Raw genomic sequence first — 27776 nt, 5'->3', positions numbered from 1 at the left:
ACGCCCCTAACGCTGAAAAGAAGTGGAAAGTGGAAATAAAACGTTGCTTTCTTGTGGATAAAACAGCTGAAAGTGACTCACGAAAATGGCAAACATCTCGATGCAAGAAATCGAGGCTGTGGACGATTACTGGGGGCCAACGTTTCGCACCATTCTGGAGGGTAACTCGCACGATCAAGTGTCCGAGCAGCTGGATTCACGTATCCGCTCGCACGATAAAGACATCGAGCGGATTTGCAATCTGTACTATCAGGGTTTCATCGATTCCATCCGTGAGTTGCTGTTGGTTAAATCGCAAGCGCAAGGCCTAAACCAGGAAGTGCTCGCCCTGAACGATGGCCTAGCGAAAGCATCCTCGGGAGTGATCGCGAAAGGCAACGAACTGGTAAAGGCAAGAAAGGTCGAGGGAAACATTGCCGGAGCAATCGAGGGCTTGTCCAGCTGCCTGCCGGTGCTCGAGTGTTACAGTAAACTTTTGCGACAGGTGCGCGAGAAACGCTACTATCCGGCACTGAAAACGCTCGAGGTGCTCGAGAGCGAGTATCTGCCGAAGGTGGCCGGCTATCGGTTCTCGCAGCAGATGCGTGACACGATACCGAGGCTGAAGGAAAACATAAAAAAATCATCGGAGGAAGATTTCCGTGAGTTTCTGGAGAACATCCGCAAGTTTTCGCCCAAAATCGGTGAGATCGCGATGAAGCACACAAAGGAGTTGCAGAAGCGTGACCTGGAAACAATCATCGCCGAGTACAAGCAGCTGGCGGAGAAGGGTGCCTCCGGAGGTTCCGAATTTGGCGATGACGATGAAGATGTAAACGCACAGGATCTAATTGACTTTTCCCCCATTTACCGGTGCCTCCACATCTACACGGTACTGAACGATAAGGAGTACTTCGAAAAGGACTACCGGCAGCAGAGGCGCGATCAGGCCAAGCTTGTCCTGCAAGCTCCACAAACCATGCACGACAACCTGGAGGCATACAAAACGTACATCTCGTCGATCGTGGGTTTCTTCGTGGTGGAAGATCACGTTATGAATACCGGTGGCGATATCGTGACGCAAACGTATCTCGATGATCTGTGGTCGTCGTCACTTTCGCGCGCCGTCAACGTCCTCAGTATGTCCTCGTCATCCTGCACCGATCCGAATGTGCTGTTGCGTATCAAGAATTTGATTATGCTGAGCATAACGACGTTGAAAAACTACGGCTATACCGTGTCGCAGTTGTGGGATCTTCTGCTTGAGATGCGCGATCACTATAACGAGGTGCTGCTGCAGCGTTGGGTTAACGAGTTTCGCGACATTCTGGACAAGAGTGACTTTCTTCCGCTGGAGGCGCACAATCAGGAGGAGTACGATGCGGTCCTGGAAAGATTCCCCTTTCACTCGGAACAGCTCGAAGCGCAACCGTTCCCGAAGAAGTTCCCCTTCTCCCGGATGGTACCGGAAGTGTACCACCAGGCGATGGAGTTTATGTACGCCTGCATGAAATTCTCCGAGGAACTTACGCTTTCACCGAATGAAATTGCCGCCATGGTACGGAAGGCCGCCAATCTGCTACTAACGCGCAGCTTCAGTGGTTGCCTTTCGGCGGTGTTCCGCTCCCCCAGCCTGGCACTGATGCAGGTCATCCAAATCATCATCGACACGCAGTATCTGGAAAAAGCGGGCCCTTTTCTCGATTCGTTCGTGTGCAAAATGACCGGAACGGTGCAGAACGTCACGCAGACACCCTCGGCAATGTTTCACGTCGCGCGCTCCGAGGCCGAGCAGCAGGTGTCCACCAAACTGTGCTGCAAGCTGGACGAGTTCTTCGAGGAGCTCGAAAACTACGACTGGGTGCTACCGGAATCGTACGGCCATGCGTCACCCTTCGTCACCGATATGGTCGCCTTCCTCCAGAGTACATTCCAGAGCTTCTCCTACATACTGCCCGGAGTGGCGCAGGCGGCGTGCAAAAAGGCGTGCGAGCACATCGCGACCACCATCTCCAAGCTGATTCTCTCCGAGGACATACGGCAGATTTCGGGCGGTGCTCTCGACCAGATCAATCTCGATCTGATGCAGTTCGAACTGTTCGCTTCGTCCGATCCGGTGCCGGGGTTGCGCGACGGTGACCTATCGAAGTACTTTGCCGAGATACGGCAGCTGCTAGATCTGCTGATCTCGGAAGATTGGAGTGCATACCTGCACGACTTTGGAAAGGACGAAAATCGCTACTCGCTGGTGCACCCTTCCACAATTATAGTGGTGCTGGAGAAGCTTCGGGAAGCGGATAAGAAGTCAATGCTGTCGTTGATGAAATCGAAATCGGAACGGGATAAAAAGAAGCTGCTGGAAACGGTTTTGCGTCAGCTAAAGCAACTGGCGGAGCGGCAAGTATGAGGATCGTTCGGAGAAAAGCTTGAACAAAGAATAATTTAACCTGTAGTGTACGATTCAATGCTAATGTTACATTAATTTTGTAGAATTATTTATGACGTGAACGTAATATAAATTACAACAATAAAAACAAGTAACCAGCCCTCTGAGTAACCGTTAGAACCAAGCGTTTTGTTCATTTCCGAAAAATATAGTTCTTAGTCAAACTGGTCTGCCGGTGATTGATAGAAAACAAAGAAATATATCAAACCTGTAAAATGTTTCCGTCATCAAACTCTTCAAAACCATTTTGCGAATGGTTAAGCAACATCAGCAAGATGTTTTATAGTTTTCCAAACGCCCATAAAACCATTTAATGCTGCATAAAAGCGTCACAATGCACTCCGTTTATTTCGTTCATGAAAGAAACACATGAAATCAGTGAAAGGGGTTCTGCGGACACACTTTTGTAATATTACTTGTTTCAATGTACCAGACTTCCAACGATCACCCCTCGCCCCTTCCACGTCGAAGAGCCCTCTCCTCCGTCTTATATCCACCAACCGGCATCGTTTGAACCTTCAACATCAGTCGAATTCTTGCGTCCATTCTTGCGCTCCCTCGTCGGTTGCCGATCGGATGCCTTCTTCGTCAGCTTGTGACGTCGTTCCTTTGCACCACCATCGTCCTGACCGGCTCCCGCGGCTGCCGACGTCGACACACTATCCGAGGGTCGATCGGAATCGCTGCGACCACGATCTTCCTCGCTTTTGCCCGCACCGGGCACTATCCGTTTGCGGGGTTGGTAAATTTCGATCGATGGCCGATCTTTGTTGCGTATCTTGCGCGCTTCCCGCGCTTCCCGGACCTTCTCGCTGATTTTTTCGTTCGGCACCTTCGGCGGAACGTTTTCGTCCGGCCGCCCGCTATCGTCGGGCGACGGAGACTTGCCGTGATCCGAGGTCGTTTCTTCTGAGATCGGCTTCACGGCTTTGCTAGCCGACGACCCGCTCCCGGCAGGCGTCTTTGTGGATGGCAGTGCGGCTGGATTGTTGGTGGACGTCGACGACGGTCCGGCTAGGATGATGGTCGTTTTCTCTTTCGGAATAAACGGTGCCACGTTCGCGGTAAGCATGCTCTTTTTGACATCGATGTTTGCATTGCTTGCGGATGCTTCTGGCGATGGTCTGGCCGGGTCGTTGTCTTTCTTTATGTCCTGCTCGGCAAACCTGGTTTCGGCCCGGGCACGAGTTTCCTTGCGGCGTTCGCTGTACTTTTTCACCTCTTTCTTGCTGGAATCTTCAAGGGATACGCTGGAATTCGGCTTCGATGTGGACGCCAAATCAGCTTTGCCCCCCGCACCATGTTCCTTCTCCTTCCTCTGCCTCTCGTTTGCTTCAACTCGAGGAGCGTTTTGTTGTCGATTTTCTTCCTTCGGTTTATCTTTCTCCCGATTGGGTTTTTTGCCCGATTTTTCGCGATCTTGCTTCTTTCCTCCATGCTTTTCACCATCCACTGGCGTTCCACCGCCTTGAGGTTTAGTATCCTCAGTCGCTTTCTTTTCTCCTCGGTTAGTGCGATCTTTTTCCTTCCTGTTTCTCGCTTTTTTGTCCTTATCGTCCTTCAGCTTCCCATCCCTACCTGCACCTTTCCTCTCCGACCCACCGGTAGATCCCGCACCCTTCTTCTCCGACCCACCGGTAGATCCCGCACCCTTTGCGGCATGCTGTGCCTGAGGGTTTAAGCGTGAGAGTACGGTCCGCACGACGATGTCACCACCGTCCTTCTCCTCTTTTATAGCTGCCGGGATCGCTTTGGCAATTTGAGTCTTGCGCGTGTGCCGTTCCTCGTCCCGCGCCTTCCGCTTTTCCTCCTGCTTCCGACGCCGTTCGTCACGCTTTTCCTGCTTTTTTTGTGCGATAAACTCGAGCAGCGGCGTCGTTGTCGTTTTGTTTTCTGCAAAGAGAACCATTAGTCGTGTGTAATCTTTTCTCTCTTCGGTATGTTACAGCCCATTCTGACTTACCCTGTTCCAGCTTGAAGCTAAATTCCTGCGTGCCCCTTCCATGCAGTGCTTCCTGCTCTTCCGCTTCTAGCGCTTCCTTGAAGCTGATGAAATGGCTGTCGCTCTCGATTGTGTTGCATTTGGCATCCTTTTTACGCGACCGATTTTTCGGGAGCTTCTGCAGTGGCGCATACTCCACCACGGCCTGATACTCCATGCCCTTGGTGTCGACGAACGTGTAACCATCGAAACTATCGGTGAAACGGAATATATCCTCCGGTTCGATAAAATTGATGTACGCCCTAGACGACGCATGCACCCCGAGCGACCAGTCGGGACCAACAAAGTAGAACTCATCGTGTTTGGGCATCTGCCCATCCACCGATATTTGCTCGCGAAGCAACTCCTCCGTCATTGTTGGCGGTAGGTGACGAATAACCACCCGGGTCATCGGTTTCGGGGCATCCTTCTTGGCCTTTTTGTTTCGCTTCGAACCGCCCGTTCCGGCCGCTGTCTTGCCCTTGTCCTTCTTATCCTTTTTCGGTTTGTCCGGTTTTTCACGAGTGCCGCCACCACCGCCTGACACGGTACGCGTTTCGCGGCGCTGGTCCGCTTTGGACTTTGGTTGGTCCATCTGGTCCCCGGTCCACTCACGGTCATTGACCGCTGGCGCTGGTTGGCTATCCGTACACTGGCTCGGTTCGAAATTCCGGTTGCGGCTTTGGATTCCCGTAAACACGTATCCGCATCGAGGAAATCCTCGCGGCGCTGGAAAAGTTGACGATGCTTTTGTTTTGATATTTTGACGCAATGTGTTTTTGACAACACGAAACGTTTGTGAATCTCCCTTCGGGATCGTACCTCTATGAATTTACAACAATTTTGCATACATGCATGTTTTAAATCGGCATAAAAATTTTAAAATAAAATCCATTGCTCAATGATTTATTTTTCGTAGAACAAACGGTTGCACTAGTCGTAAAATAAAACTCCCCATAAAATAACCCATTCAAAACAATTGAATGTCAAAAAAGGAAGTCCGCTGTCAAATAGTCACATTACAAAACGAAAACAATTTTCACAATTTACCGAAAAAGCCGGTCTAGTAAAGAACTAATTGCACAATGGCCTTATTACTCCGGTTAGCAAATCAAAAATCCATAGGTGCTTTCGTTTTTCAGTCGGCTCGCGCGATTCCCAGTGTCCGCTTCAGCAATGATGCGCAATCACCTACCAAGGCGGAAGATTCCGATGGGCAGGCGGCAAGCAAAAAGGAAAGCGGGTTTGCAAAAGCCTACAGGAAGCACTCTGATTCGCTCAATGAACAACCGTCCAATGAGCCACCGAAAACTTTTGCCAGTCTGCTGAGGAATTCCAAGTTCATCGATGTAAGTGGAGTAGGAAAAAGATAGTGAGCGTTGATCTGAGTATATCTGTTCTTGCAGCTTGGTGATCCGGAAGGAAAGGTCGTCACGGGGAGGATTTTTCACATCGTTGAAAATGACCTGTATATTGATTTTGGCTGGAAGTTCCACTGCGTCTGCACCCGACCAGCGAAAAATGGCGAGTAAGTATGCTCAGGGATATTGCTTCGTAGCCCACGATTTATACAGCATCAATTGTTTTTGCAGAGACTACGTTCGAGGGGCTCGGGTACGGCTGCGTGTGAAGGACCTGGAGCTTTCCACACGATTCTTGGGCTCGAGTAAAGACCTCACACTCCTGGAAGCGGATTGCCAGCTGCTCGGTTTAATTTCGTCACCTGCTAGCAAATCGCAATCATTGCGAGCAACCGAACAAGCCAAATAAGCGTTGCCTAGGTCATAAGTCGTAGAACATATTATAATCCCCAACCATAATATTTATTTTGTCCGTTTTCTTTGCACCGAAAATGCACAGTTACATTTTGCTTTTTCTCGACATAAACGCCATCACGGCATTCAGCGATTCCTCCGTTCCATAGCGGCCCAACAGCGCTTCCGTTTCGCGATCGTTCGCCTCATGCAGTTGCGTCCGCTGGAATCGGTTGATCAACGCTTTGCCAACTTTTATCGATCCGATGGGAAGTGTTCCATGTTCAAGAATTTGTGGCCATAGTTTCGTTTCAATTTCTTCCCGTTTAAAAACGCCGGCCACCACGTTGAATTGTAGCGCTTCCTGGGCAGTGAGGCGATGGTTAAGAAGCAGCATTTCCGATGCCTTGCTGCGGCCCATCAGCAAGGGAAAGGTGTATGAGGAACAACCTTCGGCACAGAGGCCAAGTTTGGAAAATGGAGTGTAAAAGTACGCCGTGTCCACCATGTACACAACATCACAGAGCAGAGCGGTTGTGGCAGCGATACCGATTGCTGGTCCGTTTATGATTGCTATCAGCAGTTTATCGAATGAAATGAACGCGCGCACCATCTCCCGCAGGATGGCATTCCCACGGGCTAGCCGTTCCTCAACCGGTCCTTCCTCCGTGAACGCAGAAACCATATCGTTGCCAGAGCTGTAAAAATCGTCGGTACCGGTTATGACTACCACATTCACAGTATCGTCCTTGTTGGCCGCATTCAGGGTATCACCAATGTCCTGATAAGTTTGTTTATTCAGGGCATTCTTTTTACGGGGATTGTTGATCGTCACCCGCAATACTGCCCCAAAGCGCTCCAGCTTCAGATGCGAAGGTTGTTTACCACTGGCCATCTTGGCAGATACTGAAATTTTTGCACTCGGCCTTGCACGATCCGATGAAAAACGAGTTGTCATGCTGATAACACCAAGAATGATAATTTTATGCCCCTAGCTAGGGTAGATCTACAGTGAGAAATGGCCCGTTTTATGCGCAATGTGGGACAAAGTTCATCGGCTTGTGGTGGAGATTATTTTCGCTCATTTGCATCATATTTCGACTACCGGTTTGTTTACTACTCGATCGTTCAATGTTTTTATCAATTTAATTAGCTGGTTCTAATCATTTGTAGTATTGTCTGGAGAAAGTCTACGAATAACATCAAGGCATTGATTGCCCAATAATTGTTCAAATAATGGTCGTCTTTTGTTAAAATTTGTTGCAGAAAATATTTTTTCGATCACCCTTTTTGAATGATTATATAGGGTAAAAGTACCCATTTTGGCCCACTTAGGGAAGGGTCAACACAAAATAAATTGTTGCATTAGTTGTACCGATCATATCACGATAAACTGGGTATGATGTAGAGTAGCTATCTAAGCGTGCATTGAAATTCATATATTTTAGTTTATTTCATGTTTTCACTAAAAAATTATCAATTTCCGAACACACTTTTTGTCGCTATTTTGGCCCGCTTTGCTTCTATTTTGGCCCACCTGTGTACCAGTTTTGGCCCACCTGAAAAATGCCTTTTTTATATGTTTTATGGTTTTAATAATTTTTATAATGGTAAAAGAGTAAATGAGGCCCCGGGCTAGATTCTCCTCTTCCTACTGGTTCACATAAAGCGCCTGAAGCTATGCAAAGCGCGACGCATGCATTCTTTTCGAATATTTGATCGCTAATGGTTCGCTTAAAAGAACATAACGGTTTAAACTAATCACGCAATGGAGGTTGAATGCGGGTTAATACCCGGTTGACAAAAATTCAAATTTTTTGCAGCTGTCATGTAGTACCAGCAAGTTTTTCCATGGCAGATTGCTGGGACTCTTGCTGGAACTACATAGTACCAGCAACAATGTCAATTTCTGTCAACCGGGTATACTTTTACATGTTAAGTTACTAGTAAGTAAACTATACCACACATGATGGACAGCATGAAACAATGAGTTTAGTCGAAGAAATGAGTTGGAAACGGCGGCGCGCCCGCAGCGAGCGCAGCGATCGGACTGCGCTAGGTCTACCGAAAAAGAGAGTTTGTTATAGTTTTGAGAAATAAGGGGGGCCCGTGGGCCCCCCTCATACCGCACCACTAGGTTGATTGCGTAGCCGACATTAACGGTACACACTACGGTTCAAATACTCGTAGGTTGAATTTAACGAATTAATGTATTACCAATTGCATACATTCAGTTTAAACGTCCGCAAGAGGTGTAGCCACGATCGAAAACATGGCGGCCGGGGCCTCATTTACTCTTTTACCTTTATAATAATTTAGAATCTGCTATTAACTTTTACTTTTATTAAATAAGTAAGATAAAAAGTTTAATTCGATATTTTAATTTCCACTTTTTTGCAAGATCATCGGATTTTCGTTTAGACAATTTCTGACAACCAGCTGTCAGTGTTAACATGCATACAAATTTCGTTTCAATCGAAACCAGCTTTCCTTGCATCTATTTTGGCCCACTTTTGCATCGAAATTAAAATTATTTCTCGTGCTCTAAAAATTCAAGTAACGTTTTGATAATTCCTAAAAACACTCAAAGCTTTAGAAAAACATTACTTCAGAATTTTTTACTCAGGGGTTGCTTATATCTCAAGGTGATGATGATGATTTAATAATTTATAGAGGTTTTGAGCCGGGAGGCTTCTTTCACCTCTTAAGCTGCGGATAGACGGATGCAATATTTCACTGCAATGAAATAAAATTTGACATTCCTACCAAAAATGACAGTGAAAGCAATATTTCGATGCTTAACCTCCCCGTTTGGATCTTTGCAATGTTGCAATGAAATACGCATAGAAATATTGCAATGACTGTCATTTTGGGTAGAAATGTCAAATTTTATTTCATTGCATTGAAATATTGCATCCGTCTATCCGCAGCTTTAGTATATCTCAAGGTGGGCGAACTATCTACCTACGGCATGTTTTTTTAAAAAAGAGACAGCTTCGTAGTTCTAAGCGATTTTCTCGAAAAATATTGATGTGATCGCCTCCAAATTTGGTATATAACAAGAATAAATTGACCTCAACACTAAAAAAAATGTTAGGAGGCATTTTTATTTGAAATCATTGAAATAATTGACCTTCTTTCTAGTGGGCCAAAATTACATACGTGGGCCAAAATGTCCTCACTCACCCTACCTTGGTCAAATTGTGTTCTTGACGCTCACAACGCTTTGTTCTGTGATGCTCACTGTGACAAGTTTTTCTCATCACAAAATGAGTGTGACGCTGGTAATGTGAGCGGAAAAAATGACATTTTGCTAGTTTTGACGCAATCTACATCCGGTACGGTAGCTTGACGTACGTACGACGTCGGTTCGTCGAAGCAGCAGAAAAAGTAGGATTTTCCTCTATTCTTTCGCATCCGTGGTCGCCAAAGTACGTGCGATTCCGAGGCATCCGTGGGCTGCGTTGAAAACGTTGAAAAGTACAGCCCGCAGGATATGCCAGGGGCGTGCAAAGTGTTGTACAGTTTATCAGCAAGCAGACGAGTGAGTTTGGCAGTGCAGGGAAGACACGTAAAACAGGGAAGAAGTTCACCAGCCCGTTTTGCGGTCTGTGAATACCGTATTCTTTCCTTTCCGTGGTGAGGTTCGTCTGTGCGTGCATTGGTTCGCCGTGACGTCGGAACAGCCTACTTTTCGCGATTCGTTACCCGCGGGGCTACTGCAGAAATGGCAGCGAGATGTAGACCATGATAGCAGACTTTCTTGCAGCTCGAAGGGTGTAGGTCGAGGAGATTGAACTCATTAGCGAGAGCCAAATGTGTTATTCGGCAGTAGTTTTAGGCATATATTCCAAGAAACATTGAAATGTCAAGCTGACAAGAAGACGAACGAACGGCATTTTTTGTTTCTTCGCAAAAGAACTTACAATTTAGGTAGCCCCTCGAAAGAACTGTCAAATAGTATACCATCAGTAACTGAGTAACCCGCAACGTCACGGCTTGCGGTAAAAGATTACGAGTTTGTGGAAGAAAGCTGCTAGAATTGAATAGTTTTGGAGTAAGTTGCTCGCTAAGAAAGGATCGGAAAAGGCTATTTCAACGATGTAGAAGTTGTGAACACTGCGGTGCATTAACTTTAAAGATTACAAATCATTTCGAGGCAGACGTTCCGACGAGATCGTGTTTGTGTGTGGCTGTGTCTGTGCTCATGCTTACGTATATGTCCGATTGTGTGCAGGCGAGTAGGTAAAACGATGGCAGAGTTTCTACAGAATTTTTCTTTTTGATTTCCCTATTTCCGACATCTCACAGCTTAGTAGATAAAGCCAATAGCTACACTTCAACGATAAAGATAAAAATGTGCAGGGTCTAGGGCAGGAAAAAAAACTTGCGACGTCGTTTTGCCTACTTGAAGTACACTGACACTGTGTGAGCTATTACAAACATAGCCGGAATTGATGAAGCGTAGCGCAGTACAATGTTAATTATAGGACATATATTTATTTCCTCGATTCCAACTCAATTGATTTATCGCAATTGTATCAGCGTTAGAAATAAATGCACCATCAACGGAGTTAGAAGGTCGAAAAATGATCTAGTAGGCTGTCACTGTACGAAATGAATACAATAGCTGTAATTGCATGTTCTAATTTCTGTTTTGCCGGTCCTACGTTGCTGGTAGAAGGAAACATCTGAAGAAAGTACCGATCAGCAGGAGGGTGACAGTGAAGTGTTCGTATTCTGTGTGTGATACCGATTCAATCTGGTGTAGTTTTTTTCCGTGACTCCTCTCGCATATGGTAGGATTGTGTTTCGATAGTGTGCCTGTGTGTGAAGACCCAGTGCGTGTGTCAAGACGAGTGGTGGTAGCGGCAGTCACAAAGGTTGCGCCATCCGTCGAGCAAACTGCGTTCTTTCCAGATTGTTCGACCACAAAAGGAAGATACGCACCACCTTTGCTCCACATCGCGTCGCTTTCTCTTAGTACCGGTGTTTTCGGAAAATTCTTCCCCATCAATTTCCTTGTTTGAAAGGCCGGGCGGGGGTTACCAATCTACCTGTAGCAAAGAAACCGTAACCGGAAGAGAACCCAAACTGACAGTCACACTGCCATCAACACAACACTAAAACCGCACATACCTTCACGCGTCGCACCAGTCGGGTACGGAATCCGATCTTGCCGGTGCGTAGTCGGTGGCAGTCGAACGGTGGAGGAGCAGGAGAGATCGAGCAGATCAATCGGGACAGACGTCACAGCGCGGGTTGACATTTTATCGTCGATGAGTACATTTGCCCGAAAAGCCGGGCGCACTAGCGGATCGTTTGCTCGTCGTTCGTTCGTCGGCTGTCCGTGTTGAACGACATCCGGCGGCGGCGGTGGCGGTGGCGAATGCGTTCGTCGGCGGTTTCCGTTGGTCTCTGCAGCAAACATTTCACTCCGACACCTCAGCTTCCGCCCGAATTGAACGGACTGATGAACGCTCAGCTTCCTGCGTCTCCGTGCGATGGAGCAGCATAACACGGTAAGTACATCAAAAAGCGATCGAAGCAACCCGCACTTAGTGACTACTCAATACATTGGTTGTAGGATTAAACAAACAAAGAACACGATCGAAGGTAGCTAGCAGCTTCTATTGACCCAGTTATGTCCGCCCATTTTGCTGCCAAATCTTTGTCGGATGATTAGTTCCATTTGGAGTCCCCCAGCTGACTAGATTGCCAAAGTACATCACGAGGATAGGATGATGAACGGCAAAGCTTTTGACTGAATTTCCTTGTTGGAAGAAGAAGTTTTTATGTAACCCTCAAAGCAGAACGCGAACAAGAAACATCGGCAGCGCCATTCCCAAAGTCAGCGGCGGCGTCAGCGCGTCGTTGACATCCCAACCGCAAATCGACAGAAACTGACAGCCCTAACCTGTATTTAGCTGCGATGATGTCACAAGAAGGGACTTAAGAGGGGCGGCGGATTGGCCATGCGGTTGGGAGACTATGATGTCAATTTTTTCGCGTTTCTTTGCTCTCGCGAGACGTGTTATTTCCTTTTTAGGTATTTTTCTTGCTTTTCTGACCGTCCGTTCTCCATCCAACGGTGCAGCAGCATATGCTGCCTCTCGGCCCGGCCGCCGATGACGATGTCAATGGAGTTGTCTTTTGGGGGGGTAGACTTCTATTGATGACGAAAACAGACGCCACAGGAAATCATCTGCAGCGCCAAGCGACGTCTTCGGCATCGTCTAACGTTTGTTACACCTTGTGATAGGCAGTGGGACTGCAAAAGTGGTGTCATATGACCAGAGAGAATGTTATGATGATATGATCGTCTGTGCGGTATTACTCACTGCTTGGCACACAAACGCAAACATATGCAAGATAAATAATGTTTTCTGATTTGCAGCAGAATTCGACGCAGCCGAACCGAACTGCCTTTTTTTTAATCTATAAAAACTGCACTTGTAAGAAATGAATTCGCAGGGTGGATAATTGTTTTGCTCGTCGCAAGTGCATTCCTTATCATAACTTGTCGATTATGTGACATGTTTGAACTGTGAAACCGTTCCGCTTTTTGCAATCATATTCATTTATTTTTATACCGCAACTAGCAAAAGATTCAAGTCATTATCTTTTGAAGCTTTACATGATTGGTGGAATTGCTTTGTTGTTGATACGTTGTAAATTGTGTTCGCAAAAGCCTAACCGTCATTACTCCGTGATATACTGTGTGTGTAATGTAATTTTGTATTTTTCTTTTCTTTCCTTCCAAATGTTCTCTCTCTTTCTCTTTCTCTCTTTTTTCGTGTGAAACTCGAATGCACATAGTTTAAGAACGCAAATTAGCTCCATTTTCCAGTACCGGCCGGTTGTTTTTTTTGTCATAGTATAAAAATAGTGACGAGCGAAAGAGTAGCGCGCGGCGCCCTCGTACAGTTTTGCTGTCCTCTTCTCTGCATGCAATCGTGCCCGCCCGGCGACCTGGCATCTCCACCCGGTGCTCGGATGGTCCTTCCCGGCGGTGCTTTTTCGTAGCTAGCGACGCCGGTATCCGTGTCGTGCGTCGGTGTGTGTTACTGTTGAGCGGTGTGTGCGTGTGAGAGCGAAGGGAAGGGCGGGAAGGGACGGGCGTGGAAGAAGTCGGTACCGCCATGTGATTGATCATGGTCGGCCTGTGTTCAGTGGTGTAGAGGGGGTGCGGAGCGCGCGTTCAGAGAGAGACTGTGTCCGTCCAGAGTCGGGTGCGGTGGGGAGGAAGGAAAGAAAGCGGGGTTGGCGCCGACCGGATGACACACGGTGCTGCGGGGTATCGGGAAAATGATCAAACGTCAACCGCTGGCTCCACCCCCCGTCATCGATCGTCGTCACCGTCGTGATCAAGCGGGCGTAGAAAGGGCGGAGGCCGCCGCCGCCACAAACCACCATCCGCATCACCATCCCCGGGACGGATGATGAACCGTACCGAGAAGGACACGACGCGCCCAGCAGCAAGCAGCAGCAACAGCAGCCCCTCCAGCTATCAGTTCCTAGACCTAACCGATGCCGGTGAGAATGACGCGTCCACCCTGATGGGAATCCTTTATCCACCTCACGGTCCTCCTCCCATCTCCGCCGGTCGCCCTGTCGGAGCTGATGATGCTGGTTTTGGGTCCGCGTCCGCATCGTCGGCCACCACCGAACGGCGTGCTGCAGCAGCTGGAGCCGAGGAGCAACCATGTTTGAACGGGCTAAACCCCAACGCCCAAGCGTTCGATCCCCTGCTGGTGCTGGTCATGGACGAATCTTCGGGCAAGGCTCGGTCCAGGCTGGTCGAGGAACCGCTTCACCTGAGCGGAGGTGGAGACCCTTCGGTTCCACTCGTGGCGGTCCGTAAACCACCAAGAATACCGGCGGCGATACCCAACCGTCCGCTGATACTGCTCGATCAGCCTCCTCCACCGATCGCTGCTGGCCCTGTGCTGCCGCAGCACTTGCCCCTGGTGCCGACTTTCGTTTCGCAACAGCAGCAGCAGCAGCAACCATCTCTGCCGCCTCCGCCACAGCAGATGCATCAGCATGCTTCCTTCGGCCACCGTTCAGCCTCGATCGCCTCAGCACCAACAGCATCAGCACCACCGCTGCCGACACTCGGTAAGCGTTGTTGCTACTACCCAAGACAAACCGGATTCGCATCACTTCCTCTTTCTGTTGTTCTTTCTGTTTTTCGTATCCTTAATATGTTGCAGTAACTTCTTTCGATGCCGTTGGCGAATCGGGTTCACGTTTTGAAGAAAGTCTAATAAATTTTCCTCCCCCAGCACGCCCTCTCAGTTTTGTTTGTGTTTTTTTCTCAATATACTATCCACCTTGTTGTTGTTGGTATTTTGCTTATTTTATCTGCTTGCATAGATTATCCTTCCTTCGTTGATTTGCTTATCTCAAACTAAATAAGGTTTCTCTGTTCAACTAATGAACGTATAACGTCTGTTGATGGTCTTTAAATGAAACAAATTCATAAGATCCGAATAGTATCGTGATTGATTGAACGGAGATATCCTTTAACAGAATGCATCTTTTATTACTCGCTTTGCTTATTATAATTCTTCTTATTTATTTTATTGGCAATCTCTTTGAACTTTGAACTTTGAAGTTTTAAGAAAATTACTTAATTGCAGTGTGGCACGTGAATTTTCACACATTTTTTATATTGTACTAGCTTCTGTTTAATGATGCTTTTCAAATAGACTGTTTTATCATTTGTTTACTAGTGGGAGTTGGTGAACAGCTCCCTAAATTTTTTCTGTCTTTTGTTGTTGCGGGGATCAGTTAGTTCTAACAACTAACTAAGTTGGGGTATATCAATTAATTCATCTCCCATTTAAACATACTTCTTTCGGGACCTCAGCAAAATCGGAACATGTTACTTGAATTTTATTTATTTTTGGTTCTGTGATTTGAGTTGTGTTTTTGGGGATTGTATGTAAACAAATAGCAAAATGTTAGAATATAGAAAGCAAAATTAAACTTTTGAGAAAGACGAAAAAAGAATGAAAAGAGAGAGAAAGAGAAATGGGATTATCCTTTTAGTGATTTCTGTTTGTAATCCTTTTAAAAGAAGTTATTGTTAATGGCACTTCCCTTTATCCGTACGCTACCTTCGATTGCTTGCTGATCAAGTTGATTATTTTCTTATGTTAATGTTTCAAAATTTGAATACCATTGTAATTGATTCGTGTTTCTTTTTTTTCTGCGTCTTTCCTTTCCGGCCTCTGGAATTCTAGTGAGCGAAGACACACGTAGTTCATTTGTCGTCGACACGGAGCAGGTGATAGGAAGTGGCGAACAGTGGCACGGTGGTCCGGTGCAAACGGCGACGGAGGCCTTGGGCGGAGAAGTCGCTTCCACACAGCCTTCCGTCGTGACAGCTACGACCATGCCTCCGCACACCAGCAACCCGCACCAGCAGCAGCAGCAGCAGCAGCAGCAACAGCAGCAACAACAACAGCAGCAGCAGCAGCCGCAGCAGCAGCTAGGACAAGCAGCTAACCAAACGCAAGGAGGACACCAGCAGCAACAGCAGGGTCAACCACAAACTCAGCAGCAACATAATGTCGCTGCTCGCGGTGGCTCTGGAGGAGGTGCGGGGGATGGCCCTGGTGGTCGTAACTCCGACCGGGATAGCAATGGGAATCAGCTGCAGCCGCAATCGTTGCCACCGGTGTCCAACCACCAGCAGCAAGTGATGCCCCACGTATACACACCGCTCCCGGCATCGGCTTACATGCAACCGGGGCCGCACGGCATGTACCCGGTGCAGATGCTTCCCCAGACCGTGCCAAACAATGTGTACGTGAGCAATCTGACGGCGAACGTGAACGTGCACGGGTACATGAGTCACGCGATTTCACCGTACCTGACGGCGGCCACTCCAACCGGCGCGTACATGGCGGCCGACGTAGCCGGTGGCCAGGACCTGCAGCTGGTGCAGCCCTCCCCGGTACCGATGTCGACCCGGGGCACGATGCGCCGCGGGGGACGGAACAGCCGCGGAGGAAACAATTCCCGTTCGCGCGGAGGTTACGTGTCGCATTACATTCAAAATCAGCATCAACATCAGCACCACCACCATCAGCAGCATCAGCAAGCGCATCAACAGCAGCACGGTATGCTATCGCTTCAGCAACATCAGCAGCATCAGCACCAACAACAGCAACAGCAGCAACAACAAGCTCAACAGCAACAGGCAGCACAGCAGGGAGGAGGCGGTGGTGGTCAACAACAGACACCGACTTCGACTAGTGGCGGAGCTCAACAACAGCAACAGCAGCAACAACAACAGCAGCAACAGCAACAGCAGCATCCCCCGCCGCAACATACACCGGAACTGATGCATATGGAGCCACCGATGCCTGGCCAGTACGGTGGATTTGGAGGGCCGTACTATATGCTGTCACCACACCCGGCCGCCCAGCATGCCACCGGTGCGCCGCTGTTCATGACGGCACCGCACATGCCGATGTACAACTACACGGCCCTGCACGGCTACCCCAGCATGATGGTGTCTTACATCCCGCCCGAGTACTCGATGTACGACGACAAGGGTGACGACCAGTCGGGTGGTGGCCAGCCGGGCCACGACGAAGGCGTGCTGCACGCGGGAGTCGCGCCGGGCCAGATGTGGCCTCCGGGTCAGCTGTCGCTCGAATGCAATCCCGAGATGGGCGAATATCTGCAGGCCGGAATGTACGAACCACAGCAAGCGATGCCGCCTCCGATGGCCCACCATCATGTGCTCGATCCGAACGTGCCCGGTTTCACGATGCAGATGGCCGCTGCACCCGTACCGATGCAGGACGAGTACGAAAGCCTGCAGCAGGGAGGACCTCCGCAGCAGGATGACTACAACGGAAACATCCATCCAGTTAGCTCCAACTCATCGATGCATTCGCCGGTCGGAGTTGTTACTTCCGTTGCCCAACAGCAGCAGCAGCACCCTCAGCACAACATGGGCTACATGGTGCAAGCACAGCAAGATCTTGGCGGACAACCCATGCTGAATGCTGTGCAGATGGAATCAGAGGTGCTCGTTGAATCGGATCAGCAGCAGCAGCAGCAACAGCAACTCCAGCATCAGCATCAGCAACAGCATCAGCAGCAAATGATGGAGCAACATCAACAAACCCTGCCGACAATGGACGCTTCTGGGGGAGTGAATAATAATTTCGTCGAGCAGCAGCAGCAATATATGCAGTCCCATCCATCGCCTCATTTCGCCGGATCGGTCGCACCGCCACAGCATGCCGCTCTGCAGCAACAAGAGCAGCAGGAGCAGGAGCACCTGCAACATCCACACGCTGTGCACCAACACCATCAGCAACAGGCGCCAGCTTCTGCAGTGATCAATTGTAAGTACTACGATCGGGTATAACATTCAAATGAAAGATTGAGGATCATTTTTGGAATGTTTTATAAGAGTCTATTTACTTTGCTGAATTCGCTTTACCTTGGAGTTAACATTCTTCAACATATGGGAATTTTGTTTTAACGACTCGGATACGTCCAAGAAATTTTTAAAATTTTAATTTTTAATCTTGTAGGAGTTCAGTGACCTTCGTTTCTATCGAAAGTACCTTCTAATTGATTTTTTCTTACTGTTTCTTTCAGTACCGGAATCACATGCAGTGGCGTTCCAGCATCCGGTCCAGCACAGCTTGGTTGATGCTGATGGCAATGATGGCAACAATAACAATCGCAAGCACGAAGAAACCTCACCGAAGCTTGCCGAATCGTCGGTCTTTATCTCCAACTCGACACCACTGCCGCTGTCCACTGTAAATATGAGCAACAATGCGCCTCCTTCCTCCCACCAATCGGCACCCCAGAATCAACAGCAGCAGCAGCAACAGATGCCAGGGGCTGTTTCCAATGCTAGTGGAAAAGGCTTGACGCAACACGTAACAAATGCGGCCAACAAAATGCCACAGCAGCACCAGCAGCAGCAGCAGCATTTGAATGTGCCAAATCAGACATCCCAGCAGCAGGGAACGGCATATCAGCAGCAGCCGACGGCCCAGCCTGCGCAATCCGCACACATTGTTGGCTATGCGGCGTCGGTAGCGGCGCAAGATCCTACGAAGGCGATGGAAAAACTAACTCTAAAGGAGGATCGTCGTGCTGCTGCGGGTGGAAGTGTCGCTGCCCCGCCGGCCGGTGGAGAAGGAGGTGGTAATGCTCACCGCAGTGTCGGCAGCATGGTACAACAAACAACGCCACCTGTTGCAGCTGGCGGAAGTGCCTGGGTGACGAACAGTGGAGGAGTCGGACCGAAGAAGAGCACCGCGTCTGTGTCGGTTTCGGCCATACCAAACAAAGAGTTCCCTGGCTCGGCTGGTGGAGGGCATCAACAGCATAAAACTGCCTCACCGGTTCCATTTACGGCCTTAGGTGCTACGGCCACTCCGCCGACCTCCAAGCAAACGACCACCGCAACCGGTCAGAAAAACTTCCCCGATAACCACCACCAGCAGCGTCAGCACACGACCGTGTCTGGTGCGGCCGGGCAAACCGTGTCGTCCCCAGCCGGTGGACAGCAGAACACCTCCAGCACGGCGGTGCCACCGCAAATGGAGTCGAAAAAAGTGGAAGCGATTCCCCAGCGTACCGTTTCTACGACGGCCTCATCTGCGACGTCCACCACTGCTAGCAATAGTGCCGCCCCAGATACTGGCAGCACCGCCGGCAAGAGTACCCATCCCAACCACAACAATGATTCGGTCATTGTACCAACCGCCCCGGTACCTTCGGCGAACCCTGCTACGTCTAACATGGTAAAGTCAGCGGACAACAAACCAACGGTTGTCATTAACCACCCACTAAACATACCGCCACCCGATCATCTACTAAACATTCCACCACCCATCATTGTGCCCCCGCCACAGATACCTTCCGGTGGACCGCCACCGCCGCAGCCGAACAAAACGTGGGCCAGTCTGTTCAATTCCTCGTCCTCCTCATCCTCGTCATCGGCGGCCTCTGTGACGTCGTCCTCGTCCTCGGTGGCGGCAAATACCGCTGCTTCAACCACAGGATTATCCGCGGGAGCAGCGAGCCACCATCACCCATATTCCGGACCGGCACAACAGCATCAGCAGCAAACAGCAGGGCCTGGTGGAGTGAACTTTGCACCACCCGTCACCCGTGCGGCATCGGCAGGAGGGCCTGCCGGACCCCTGGGGCCGATTGTGGGCCAAAGTGCGGCCAATACTCCAACAGCAACATCATCACTGGCCGGAAGCGGTAGCAGCCCTGCCACCGATGGCGGAGCTGCTGGAGGCAGTGGTTCTAAGAAACCCGTGGCCAAGGTGCAACCGTACGAAAGAGGCAACCTTTCGGCGGCCACCGGCGGTGGTCCTATGTCATACTCGTCGGCTGCTGCGTCCACTCCGGGTGGTGCCCATCCTAACTCAAGTGCCTCAACCAGCGTAACCGCTTCGTCGGGAAAGGGTGGAAAGGGTGGAGGTTCGTCTGGGCAGGCTTCCAAAAATACGAACTCCGTAAGCTCGTCGAAAGAGATTGGAGGTGGAGCAGCGGGAGGTGATCAGAAGGACGAGTACTCGTTGAAATTTGGTGGTAAGTGTCGTGTAAAGCACGATGGTCTAGTTGGTTAGCAGAAGGATCGTTTCACACACTTCGTTTGTTGGTGGTTGAGAGAGTGTGTGTTCGATTCTACCTGCAGCCCATCATCAAAACAATAATTTAATCTTAGAAATTGTGTCCTTTGTTTAATTATCTCACAACTTTTCCACAATATATAAACCCCATTTGAAGTCAGCAAACTACTTTCTCTTGCCATAGAGTAATATTGCGTTAAACAGATGGGAGAGAATTTTCTCGTGGTCGCGTTTTCTGGGTGCCCACGCCGGTTTATCGTTCTGATAAGCTTGTGGTTCACCTGTTGATGCTGATCCTACCCCGTTTCTCAGAGAGTTCGTCTTTCCCTCATTATCCATGGGAATGACATTAGTGTTGAAACAAACAGTTTTTTTTTAAATTTCTTCTTTTCATTTTATTTTAGGTTGTATTTTATTTTTTAAGTTCAATGCATTGTTTAATTTTTCAGATCTTTTCTTACGTCAGAAATCCGAAGTAACAATAATTGGTTTGACCTTTTTTTTACTTTCATGTCACTCATTGCTCTAGATTTTCTTAGCGCATACCGCATCGAGAACAACAACGTCATTCTTACGCCCCGTGGGTTGATCAACCGGTCGAATTACTGCTACATTAACACCATTCTGCAGGCGCTCATGGCCTGTCCGCCGTTCTACCACCTTATGCGCACAATACGCACGCTGCATGCGGCTAAAAATACAAAGCATCCGAAACCATTCATCGATGCAATGTGAGTAATGTGGTAATGTTTTAATATATTCAACCTACAATAAAGTTTTTTTCCCTCCGCGAAGGTGTTCGTTGGTAGGCGAATTTTCGCAGTTACCCCTGCGCCCAAAGGCACAGCGAGAAAAGCCCAAAAAGGATGATACGCCTGAAATTCAGGTCGATACACCGTTCGAGCCGGTTGGCATACACAAGATTCTCAACGGGGTGCGCTCGGATATCTTCCAGGTCGAGGGTCGGCAAGAGGACGCGGAAGAGTTTCTTGGCTGCGTGTTGAACCGTCTCAACGATGAAATGATTGAGGTATGGAATGGAACGTCACTATAACAATCGAAGAAATTAGTGTAAACTCAAACATTTTATGTTTTCATACGTTTTTTGCAGTTCATGAAGTTGAACAAACCCGATCAAGCTGGAGTGAACGGAGAAGAACCAACGAATGGCGAGATTCACGGTGAAGACGATGATGATTGGATGGTGAGTAGTTTTTTATAGGGTTGCTAGTTGGACTCAGATGCCCTTGCTTGGTGGTCGTGTGGGATAAGGCATGGTTCTTCGGCATGAAGATCGCAGGTTCGAATCCCGATGCAAGAAATTTTTCAAGTTCTATTTCCTTCTGTTGAAGTGCGCGTACTTCCTATTTACGCACGCAATACCACACCCCGCCTTCTTTGAACCGACAGAGACTCGATTATTTCAATATCATTAATCTGTAGCTTTACGGCGGGGAAATTATCTCATCGCGCTTGTGTAGAATTGCCAATGGTGTCAATGCCTGGCCATTCAAGGAATTTGCGGTGGACATACTTTTTCTTTTGCTTCTAGCGTTTGTTTCCTTAAATGTACCATACACCACAGGGAAAGCATATCATTTTTTTTTCTTTGTTTTAGGTCATCTGTGGCAATCGCAATAAGGGCACGGTAACACGCACAACCGATTTCGGTCGTTCTCCGATTAGTGACATCTTCGGAGGCAAGCTTCGTTCTCGCGTGCAACGCGATGGTGTCCCACCGACGTACAACATTCAACCGTTTTTCACCCTTCCACTGGACATAGAGGTGGGTAACGTTTCCTTAGACAGCGGTGAAGCAATGTGTTCTAAAAATAGAACACACACACGCTGTGAGGGTAGGGGTAGCGCCGGTAGGAAAAACGGTCCATGAGCGCCGGGGTGCTTACCACCTCGACGGCGTGGGTTCGAATCCCAACCGAGACCGGATCGGGGGATAATGTGGAATTGGTCACGCTTACCTTTTTCGTTAGATAGAATTGAACGAAATTGGTTTTGGTATTTTGTTCTTAGTTACTTTCTCTTCCTTTGCTTTCTTTATTTGAATGTTTAAACATAACCGCCTACTTATAACTAAACGTCCTTCCAATTTTAGAAAGCTGCCTCCGTAAAGGAAGCGTTGGAACAGTTGGTTGGCCGTGACGAGTTGGAGGGTGTCACCTGTACGAAGACGAAACAAGAAGTGGCCGCTTGGCAACAGGTAACACTGGAGCAGCTCCCAGTGGTGCTAATACTGCATCTTAAGTGTTTCGACTACAAGATGGATGGATGTACAAAAATCCTCAAGGCAGTGGACTTCCCGATCGAATTGAAGATCGATTCTAGTGAGTACCATCGTGACACAGAAGGTGCATTGTTATGGTGTGTGTCATGTGTCCTGATTTTTTTCCCCTTTCCTTTCCATTTCCAGAACTAATGTCCTCGAAGGGCAAAAGCTATTCGGCGAAGCAAAAGCAGTACAGACTGTTCGCCGTGGTGTACCACGATGGCAAGGAGGCATCGAAGGGTCATTATATTACCGATGTGTATCATGCCGGGTACGGAAGCTGGATACGGTACGATGATAGTACGGTGAAGCCGGTGTCGGAGTTTAATGTTCTGCGCCCGCGGACACCGCGCGTACCGTACCTGCTGTACTACCGCCGAATGGATACGCATCACCTTGATACGACCGGTGACACTGGTGGTCGCCGTGGTGGACCCAGCGGAGGGGACGGTGGTTCCGGTGGTGGCCGTGGTGGTGGATCGTCCCACTCGAGTGGAGGCTCCGAGAGGCACAACTCGCACCATCATCATGCTAACGATCACGGTAGAGGAGGAGGAAGTGGTGGATACGGGGGAGCAAATAGCTACGGAAGTGGCGGCGGTAATCATTATGCCAACAGTGGTAGTGGATACGGACACAGCAACAGTGGCCACTACGGCTCAAAGTGAGTTGTGAACGTTTCTCACGAGCAAAGGTGGCAAGTGGAGCGTTATAATCCGACACCAAAGCGCACGGGGGGCGGCAGACAAGTGAAGGGTGATTGAGGAGACTGGTAAGCTGCTGCCTTCTTCTTACCCTTTGCTCTCCCGCACTTTTGATTAGGTGCTCGGTGCTGATAAAATACAGAAACGAAAAAGAGAAAAAACACTAAACATAAGACGGCCGCAGTTGAAGAAAAGAATTAACACACGGATTAAGTGAACGAACGATCGAATTGCTAAACACTTTTTCTTAACCTATGGGGACACATTAAAGTGTGCAAAAGAAAATTGTAACGACGATATGCTAATAAGCTAGTCGTTAAAAAAAGAAGAAAAATTAGTGAAAAACCAACACACACACACACACTATTATTGCTGCAATTGTTGTGTGTTCGTGTATGCTGTGCTGCGTTATAAGGTGCGTGTGTGCAGTGAACGAATTACTATGATCAATCAGCTACAACTTGGGAAGCTATACGAGTTCATCAGTGCGATTTGCTGCTCCGTTGGCGTGCGAACGTGTTCTCTTCTTCCCGCGGCGAATCATCTGCAAAGGATACCTCGTAATTCGTGCAACGTTCCGCTCGGAGCCAGAAAACGCAAGGTTTTAGAAGAAAACGGTGAATGCGAAACGTAGAATTAACAATCCAATCGAATTATACCAGGGAATTAACGTAACGGTAAACGGTGAGCTTGTTTTTGTTTTCACATATTCATTATTGTTTGTTTGTTTGCAGACACACTTTTGTTACTAATCGACAATTACCTCTTCCCTCTGAACGTCGTGTTCTTCTAGAAGCAAAGGGCATAGGAGTAATCAATACTATTATATCATCATCATAATTATTATTATTATTAATATTATTATTATTATTGTCACCCTAGAGCTGTTGTAATATGTAGTGTTAGTTCAAAGCTAGTAGTGGGCTTTCAAGGTAACAAGAACTCAAACGAACAACCAACAATACCATCTTCCTATCTCAGTTTACACTAACCACAACACACTTGCAAACAAATATCACATTTTACGAAATGTGCGCGAAGGAAGCTCTTTTATCTGAAGTGAACTTCGTATACAATGAGAGTAAGGTAATGAGAGTTGGGTTCTATTCACCCAGAAAGTGCACCAATGTTTGTGTAGGAAGTGGAGAGATTTTTTCAAATAATTATGGGTGCAATTTGAGGGATCCTCTTCGTCGTAAGGAGGAGCAGGAGGAGAGTAGCTGTAGTTCAAAAATACCGCCAAATAATAACTGCACGTGCGGGAGGAAGCGGATTGGTTTGATGCAAAAAAGGGGAATGAACCCCGGATCTGGTCGATTCGAACCACTTCCTCCCGTCGCACAAGCAATCCACAGATCAGGTACAGAGTGGGGTTGAACTCGTTATTCCTTAAAAAAGAAGAAAAAAAAAAAATAACACTGTATGTAAGACAGACAGGCACAGATAGAATTTACAATTGTAGTAACATGTATGATTCTTTGTTACTTTAAAAATAATTGCGTATCCTTGTATTTGTCCTGTTAGCAACACACAAAATACTATGACATGTATAAGTAAATCATCTCTCGCTCTATCTAATACGAACCATTCTTCTGAATTAACTTCTCAATATTTCCCAGTGATCGTTAACCCACACACTGTGCATGTACATAGAGCAAGCTATAAAAAGAAATCAAAATAAAATTGCGGTCCGAAGATGTAGAGCGCAAGAACTGTTTAATATAATGTACGTATATCCTAGTACTTGCGGTTAAAACCTTGTAGTTAGCCATAGTTATATGATGTAAATAATAGAAGTAAATCAGAAGAAAAGGGGGGAAAAATTAGCGCTCTGAAATGCGTACAGATTTGAAGTAGAGAAAATTTAAAGCAAGATTAGGGGATTAAAGCCACCTTATCTATTATTATTCTTTTATACAAACATTAATTATTGCGTTCATTCACATTCGTAACATTTGCATAAAAATTAATGCTTCATTTGTCGGTCAGGTTGAAGGAATTGTTCGAGTTTTTACACAGATGTGTATGGTTTTTTTTGTTAAATTGCCCACATAGTCTACACAAAGTTTAGAGAAGTTACTAGATATTTTGGATTGCATCACTCAAAATAAAAACGGAACATGCAGTACTTCAATTATCCACAGAGCACCAGGAAGAAAGTTTACCAATTGAAACAAAATTCGAAACTACCAAGGAAGAACGTGTTGAAAAAATTAATTCCCCCTTTTTGTTTAGTGATTGCGTCCGTGATTACTGACGGCTTCGAAGCCGAAATATGGTCTGGTTTTACCTCTGGTATTAACTAGAATTTTTGTTTCTGAAAAACTCTCAGATGAAATCAGCGTGAAAGGTAAAGAAGTTCAATGAAACTAGCAGAAGCGTATAGGTAGCTCGGGCTGTGTATAAAGTTAATGGTTTATTTAATTGGAAAGACAATTTGTTAACAAAGGTGTTCGGGATTCTAACGTAACCCAAAAAAAAGGCAATACCTTACCAATGAAGCATGATATAATTATGTACGACGCTGTACATTACCCTACGATATGCTCGCAAAAAAAAAAAAAAAAAAAAAATCGAGAGGTACAACCTTAAAGCTGGAGCAAACTTACACCATCGACTTTTGGTGAACTTGGCTGCATTCACGGGGTTGGTTTATTCTTAGGCTAGTCATTACACTCCTTCAGTTCCAGTTGGCAAGTTTTCCGTTGGTAGGTTGCATTAACCCCTAACCGTTGCTCTAGGCGTTATCATTCATTTGCAAAACAATCGAGATAAATATTGAATAAGCAACATTTTGTACGATTCGCTTACCCTCAAGTTGGTTTCTGTTCAGCTGGTAAAATTCCTCTTCCCCAAACAAACACAATATCTCGACAGGAAACGTATTATCGAAGGGCACTTAAAAGGGCCCCATACGAATAAATGAGCGAAGTAAAGTAGTATAGAGGAAACGCTTAGGGTAAACGAAACAGCGGTGTAAGATGCATGAACAAGAGCATGTTTGGCATGGATTAATTTGTTGTTCCTTTGTATAGCGGTGCGACTCTCAAAATAAAACCTTTAAACAAGGTTAAGCGACAGAATATGCCTATGATAGTTGCGTAGGTGAACGATGGATAGAATCAGTAGTATGCATATTGGCCGAGCTCATGCAGAAGAAGAACGAGGAACATCTAAAAGCAACACATTTACACATAAACAACGCATAGAGGGCACAGATGTGATGCAGGGTATAAATACAGTATACTAGCCAAATAATATATGAGCAGATTGCTGAACGAAATAGTTAGAAAGTGGCCGGTTTGGGTAATGGCTCACGTTTTTGGAAAAGTAAGACCAATAAACCAACACGGTCATTTTAGTTTGTGCTCGCACATGCAGTTGAGGAAAAAAAAACTCGGGAGAGCGTGCGCAGGAAGGATGGGGTATATTTTTGTTTGTTTGTTTTTATTATCCCCTCTTTTTGCTCCACTGTTAGTTGATGGCGCTAGCAGAATCATAGAATTTATGCGAATATGAAACTAATGAACTTTGATAGAGACCCTCCCGGTTTGCGTGTACGCGTGGTAATATATATTAAAATATATTAGATAAGTGCACTTATTAATCGTTATAAGTAATGTCTTGCGTGATGATCGTATCTGATGTGGGTGTGAGTAGTTGCGGTGACGATACATGTATGGGAAGAATAATGCGTGTGTATCGGTATAAGAAAAAATTAAAACAAAGTTAAAACAACAAAAAAAATGAATAAGAAAAGATCACCATAGGAGAACAGTTTCCAACAAACCTAAAACAAATGCTTATGAGGAAATCACGTTAAATGGATGTATGTTCAGGGCGACTGTAAAGAATGAATGTTGAGCGAATGATTGTGTGGGGGAGCAAGCAAGCAGGGAACCATCAAATCGTGCAAGACTCAGTCATAGAAAACCTCTTCACAGCAGGACACACCGAATCGGATTCGCAAAATTCGGATGCTGTGCGACAGCATTCGTCTGTAATCATTTGGGTTAGGGGGGGAGAGTATATAGGAATTAGTGTAGTGGTGTTTCACAGTCAACCGATGGGTTGTTAATCAATCTTCGCTCACCCCGCTTCGTATATCCATCTTTCCATTTGAAAGTCTATATTGTTTTGTTTTGCTTTCGCGTTTTGAGTTGTTTCGCCTTACTGTTTTTGGGGATGGATGGTGGTGTGGTGTAAAGGGTTCGAAAAAATACCGTGGGGGAAACGTATTACGTTTGGGTGGGGGTGGGCCGTGCTATTGTGACACACGATGGACAACTAGGAGTAACATTAGACATATAGTAGGGTTTCAAATTTACCGTGCATACCGTGGATGCTACACGGCTCTTGGAAGCGCTTGTCAGACATTGAGGATTCCTTCTTTTTTTTTAACCTAGGATACATCAATTTACAACCACACAGAACCATCCTCTTTAGTCATTGTTTTGTGTGAAATGGTTGCTGGTTTTTGCTTTTTGTCTTTTCCCTCAGTCACACTCGCGCTTAAGATTCGGTTTATAAAGCGATATCTTTCACATTAACTTCTTTATCATTTTATTCGCATAGCGACAGTAAGTGAACGGCAAACTGTAGGAAAATGAAACATTGCAAAGGAGTAAGGAATCGTTTTCTCTGCCAATGAAAAACACAGAATACAGAAGGAAATTTAAACAATCGTGCGCGCATTATGTTGGAATATATATAATATATTATAGACCGAAGGACGAGTGGTTTCGTTGCAACTAATAATTTCATTACATTTATTACTATTCTAACAATTATTTATGCTGACATCTTTTTTCTTTGCCTAATTTCGTTTGTTAGTGTATGAAATGTACGTAAAACCGAAGAAGAATAAAACATTAAACCCCTTTGGTGTGGTGATCTAGCCGTGACGGGACACCAATATCAGACAAAGAGATGTTTAATAAACAGACAAACAAAGAAAACAATCGTCACAATTACGTTCGGTGACTTGA

General features: G+C 46.9%; 6 protein-coding genes across 9 annotated transcripts; 4 read left to right on the top strand and 2 right to left on the bottom strand.

Moving 5' to 3' along the window:
• The first annotated feature begins 15 nt into the window (after positions 1-15).
• On the top strand, positions 16-2595 carry LOC131261837 (exocyst complex component 6). Its single transcript, XM_058263678.1, has one exon. The coding sequence runs from the start codon at positions 86-88 to the stop codon at positions 2384-2386; it is 2301 nt and encodes a 766-aa protein (XP_058119661.1). The 5' UTR covers positions 16-85; the 3' UTR covers positions 2387-2595.
• Positions 2596-2740: 145 nt separating this feature from the next.
• LOC131261840 (regulator of nonsense transcripts 3B) lies at positions 2741-5142 on the bottom strand. 2 transcript variants are annotated; one of them, XM_058263681.1, is made up of 3 exons: positions 4389-5142; positions 4043-4318; positions 2741-4009 (listed from the first exon to the last, which is right to left on the bottom strand). In XM_058263681.1, the coding sequence occupies exons 1-3, from the start codon at positions 4999-5001 to the stop codon at positions 2913-2915; spliced, it is 1986 nt and encodes a 661-aa protein (XP_058119664.1). In that variant the 5' UTR covers positions 5002-5142; the 3' UTR covers positions 2741-2912. The 2 variants fall into 2 exon arrangements, with proteins under 2 accessions (XP_058119664.1, XP_058119663.1); XM_058263680.1 differs by having other exon boundaries at positions 2741-4318.
• A 281-nt stretch (positions 5143-5423) lies between these two features.
• Positions 5424-6226, top strand: LOC131261846 (small ribosomal subunit protein bS1m). Its single transcript, XM_058263688.1, has 3 exons — positions 5424-5755; positions 5813-5934; positions 5999-6226. The coding sequence occupies exons 1-3, from the start codon at positions 5492-5494 to the stop codon at positions 6174-6176; spliced, it is 564 nt and encodes a 187-aa protein (XP_058119671.1). The 5' UTR covers positions 5424-5491; the 3' UTR covers positions 6177-6226.
• Positions 6212-7240, bottom strand: LOC131261844 (enoyl-CoA delta isomerase 2). Its single transcript, XM_058263686.1, has one exon. It carries the CDS (start codon positions 7116-7118, stop codon positions 6267-6269), a length of 852 nt encoding a protein of 283 aa, XP_058119669.1. The 5' UTR covers positions 7119-7240; the 3' UTR covers positions 6212-6266.
• A 2383-nt stretch (positions 7241-9623) lies between these two features.
• On the top strand, positions 9624-26608 carry LOC131261830 (nuclear receptor coactivator 6). Of its 3 annotated transcripts, XR_009178206.1 has the most exons (12): positions 9624-9704; positions 10842-11682; positions 15412-17535; positions 17795-18957; positions 19069-19759; positions 20330-20531; positions 20596-20830; positions 20912-21004; positions 21419-21586; positions 21914-22142; positions 22229-23465; positions 23523-26608. XR_009178206.1 is itself a non-coding variant. In XM_058263668.1 (11 exons), exons 3-11 carry the CDS (start codon positions 15564-15566, stop codon positions 22750-22752), a joined length of 5277 nt encoding a protein of 1758 aa, XP_058119651.1. In that variant the 5' UTR covers positions 9624-9704; positions 10842-11682; positions 15412-15563; the 3' UTR covers positions 22753-26608. The 3 variants fall into 3 exon arrangements, 2 of the variants coding, with proteins under 2 accessions (XP_058119651.1, XP_058119652.1); XM_058263668.1 differs by having other exon boundaries at positions 22229-26608; XM_058263669.1 differs by having other exon boundaries at positions 9688-9767; positions 22229-26608.
• On the top strand, positions 13603-14973 carry LOC131265287 (uncharacterized). Its single transcript, XM_058267548.1, has 2 exons — positions 13603-14281; positions 14957-14973. Exons 1-2 carry the CDS (start codon positions 13603-13605, stop codon positions 14971-14973), a joined length of 696 nt encoding a protein of 231 aa, XP_058123531.1.
• Positions 26609-27776: the final 1168 nt, after the last annotated feature.

Source organism: Anopheles coustani, chromosome 2 (assembly GCF_943734705.1).
Source record: "Anopheles coustani chromosome 2, idAnoCousDA_361_x.2, whole genome shotgun sequence".
NCBI classification, from domain to species: domain Eukaryota; kingdom Metazoa; phylum Arthropoda; class Insecta; order Diptera; family Culicidae; genus Anopheles; species Anopheles coustani.
This window is presented reverse-complemented; position numbering and strand designations above follow the sequence as displayed.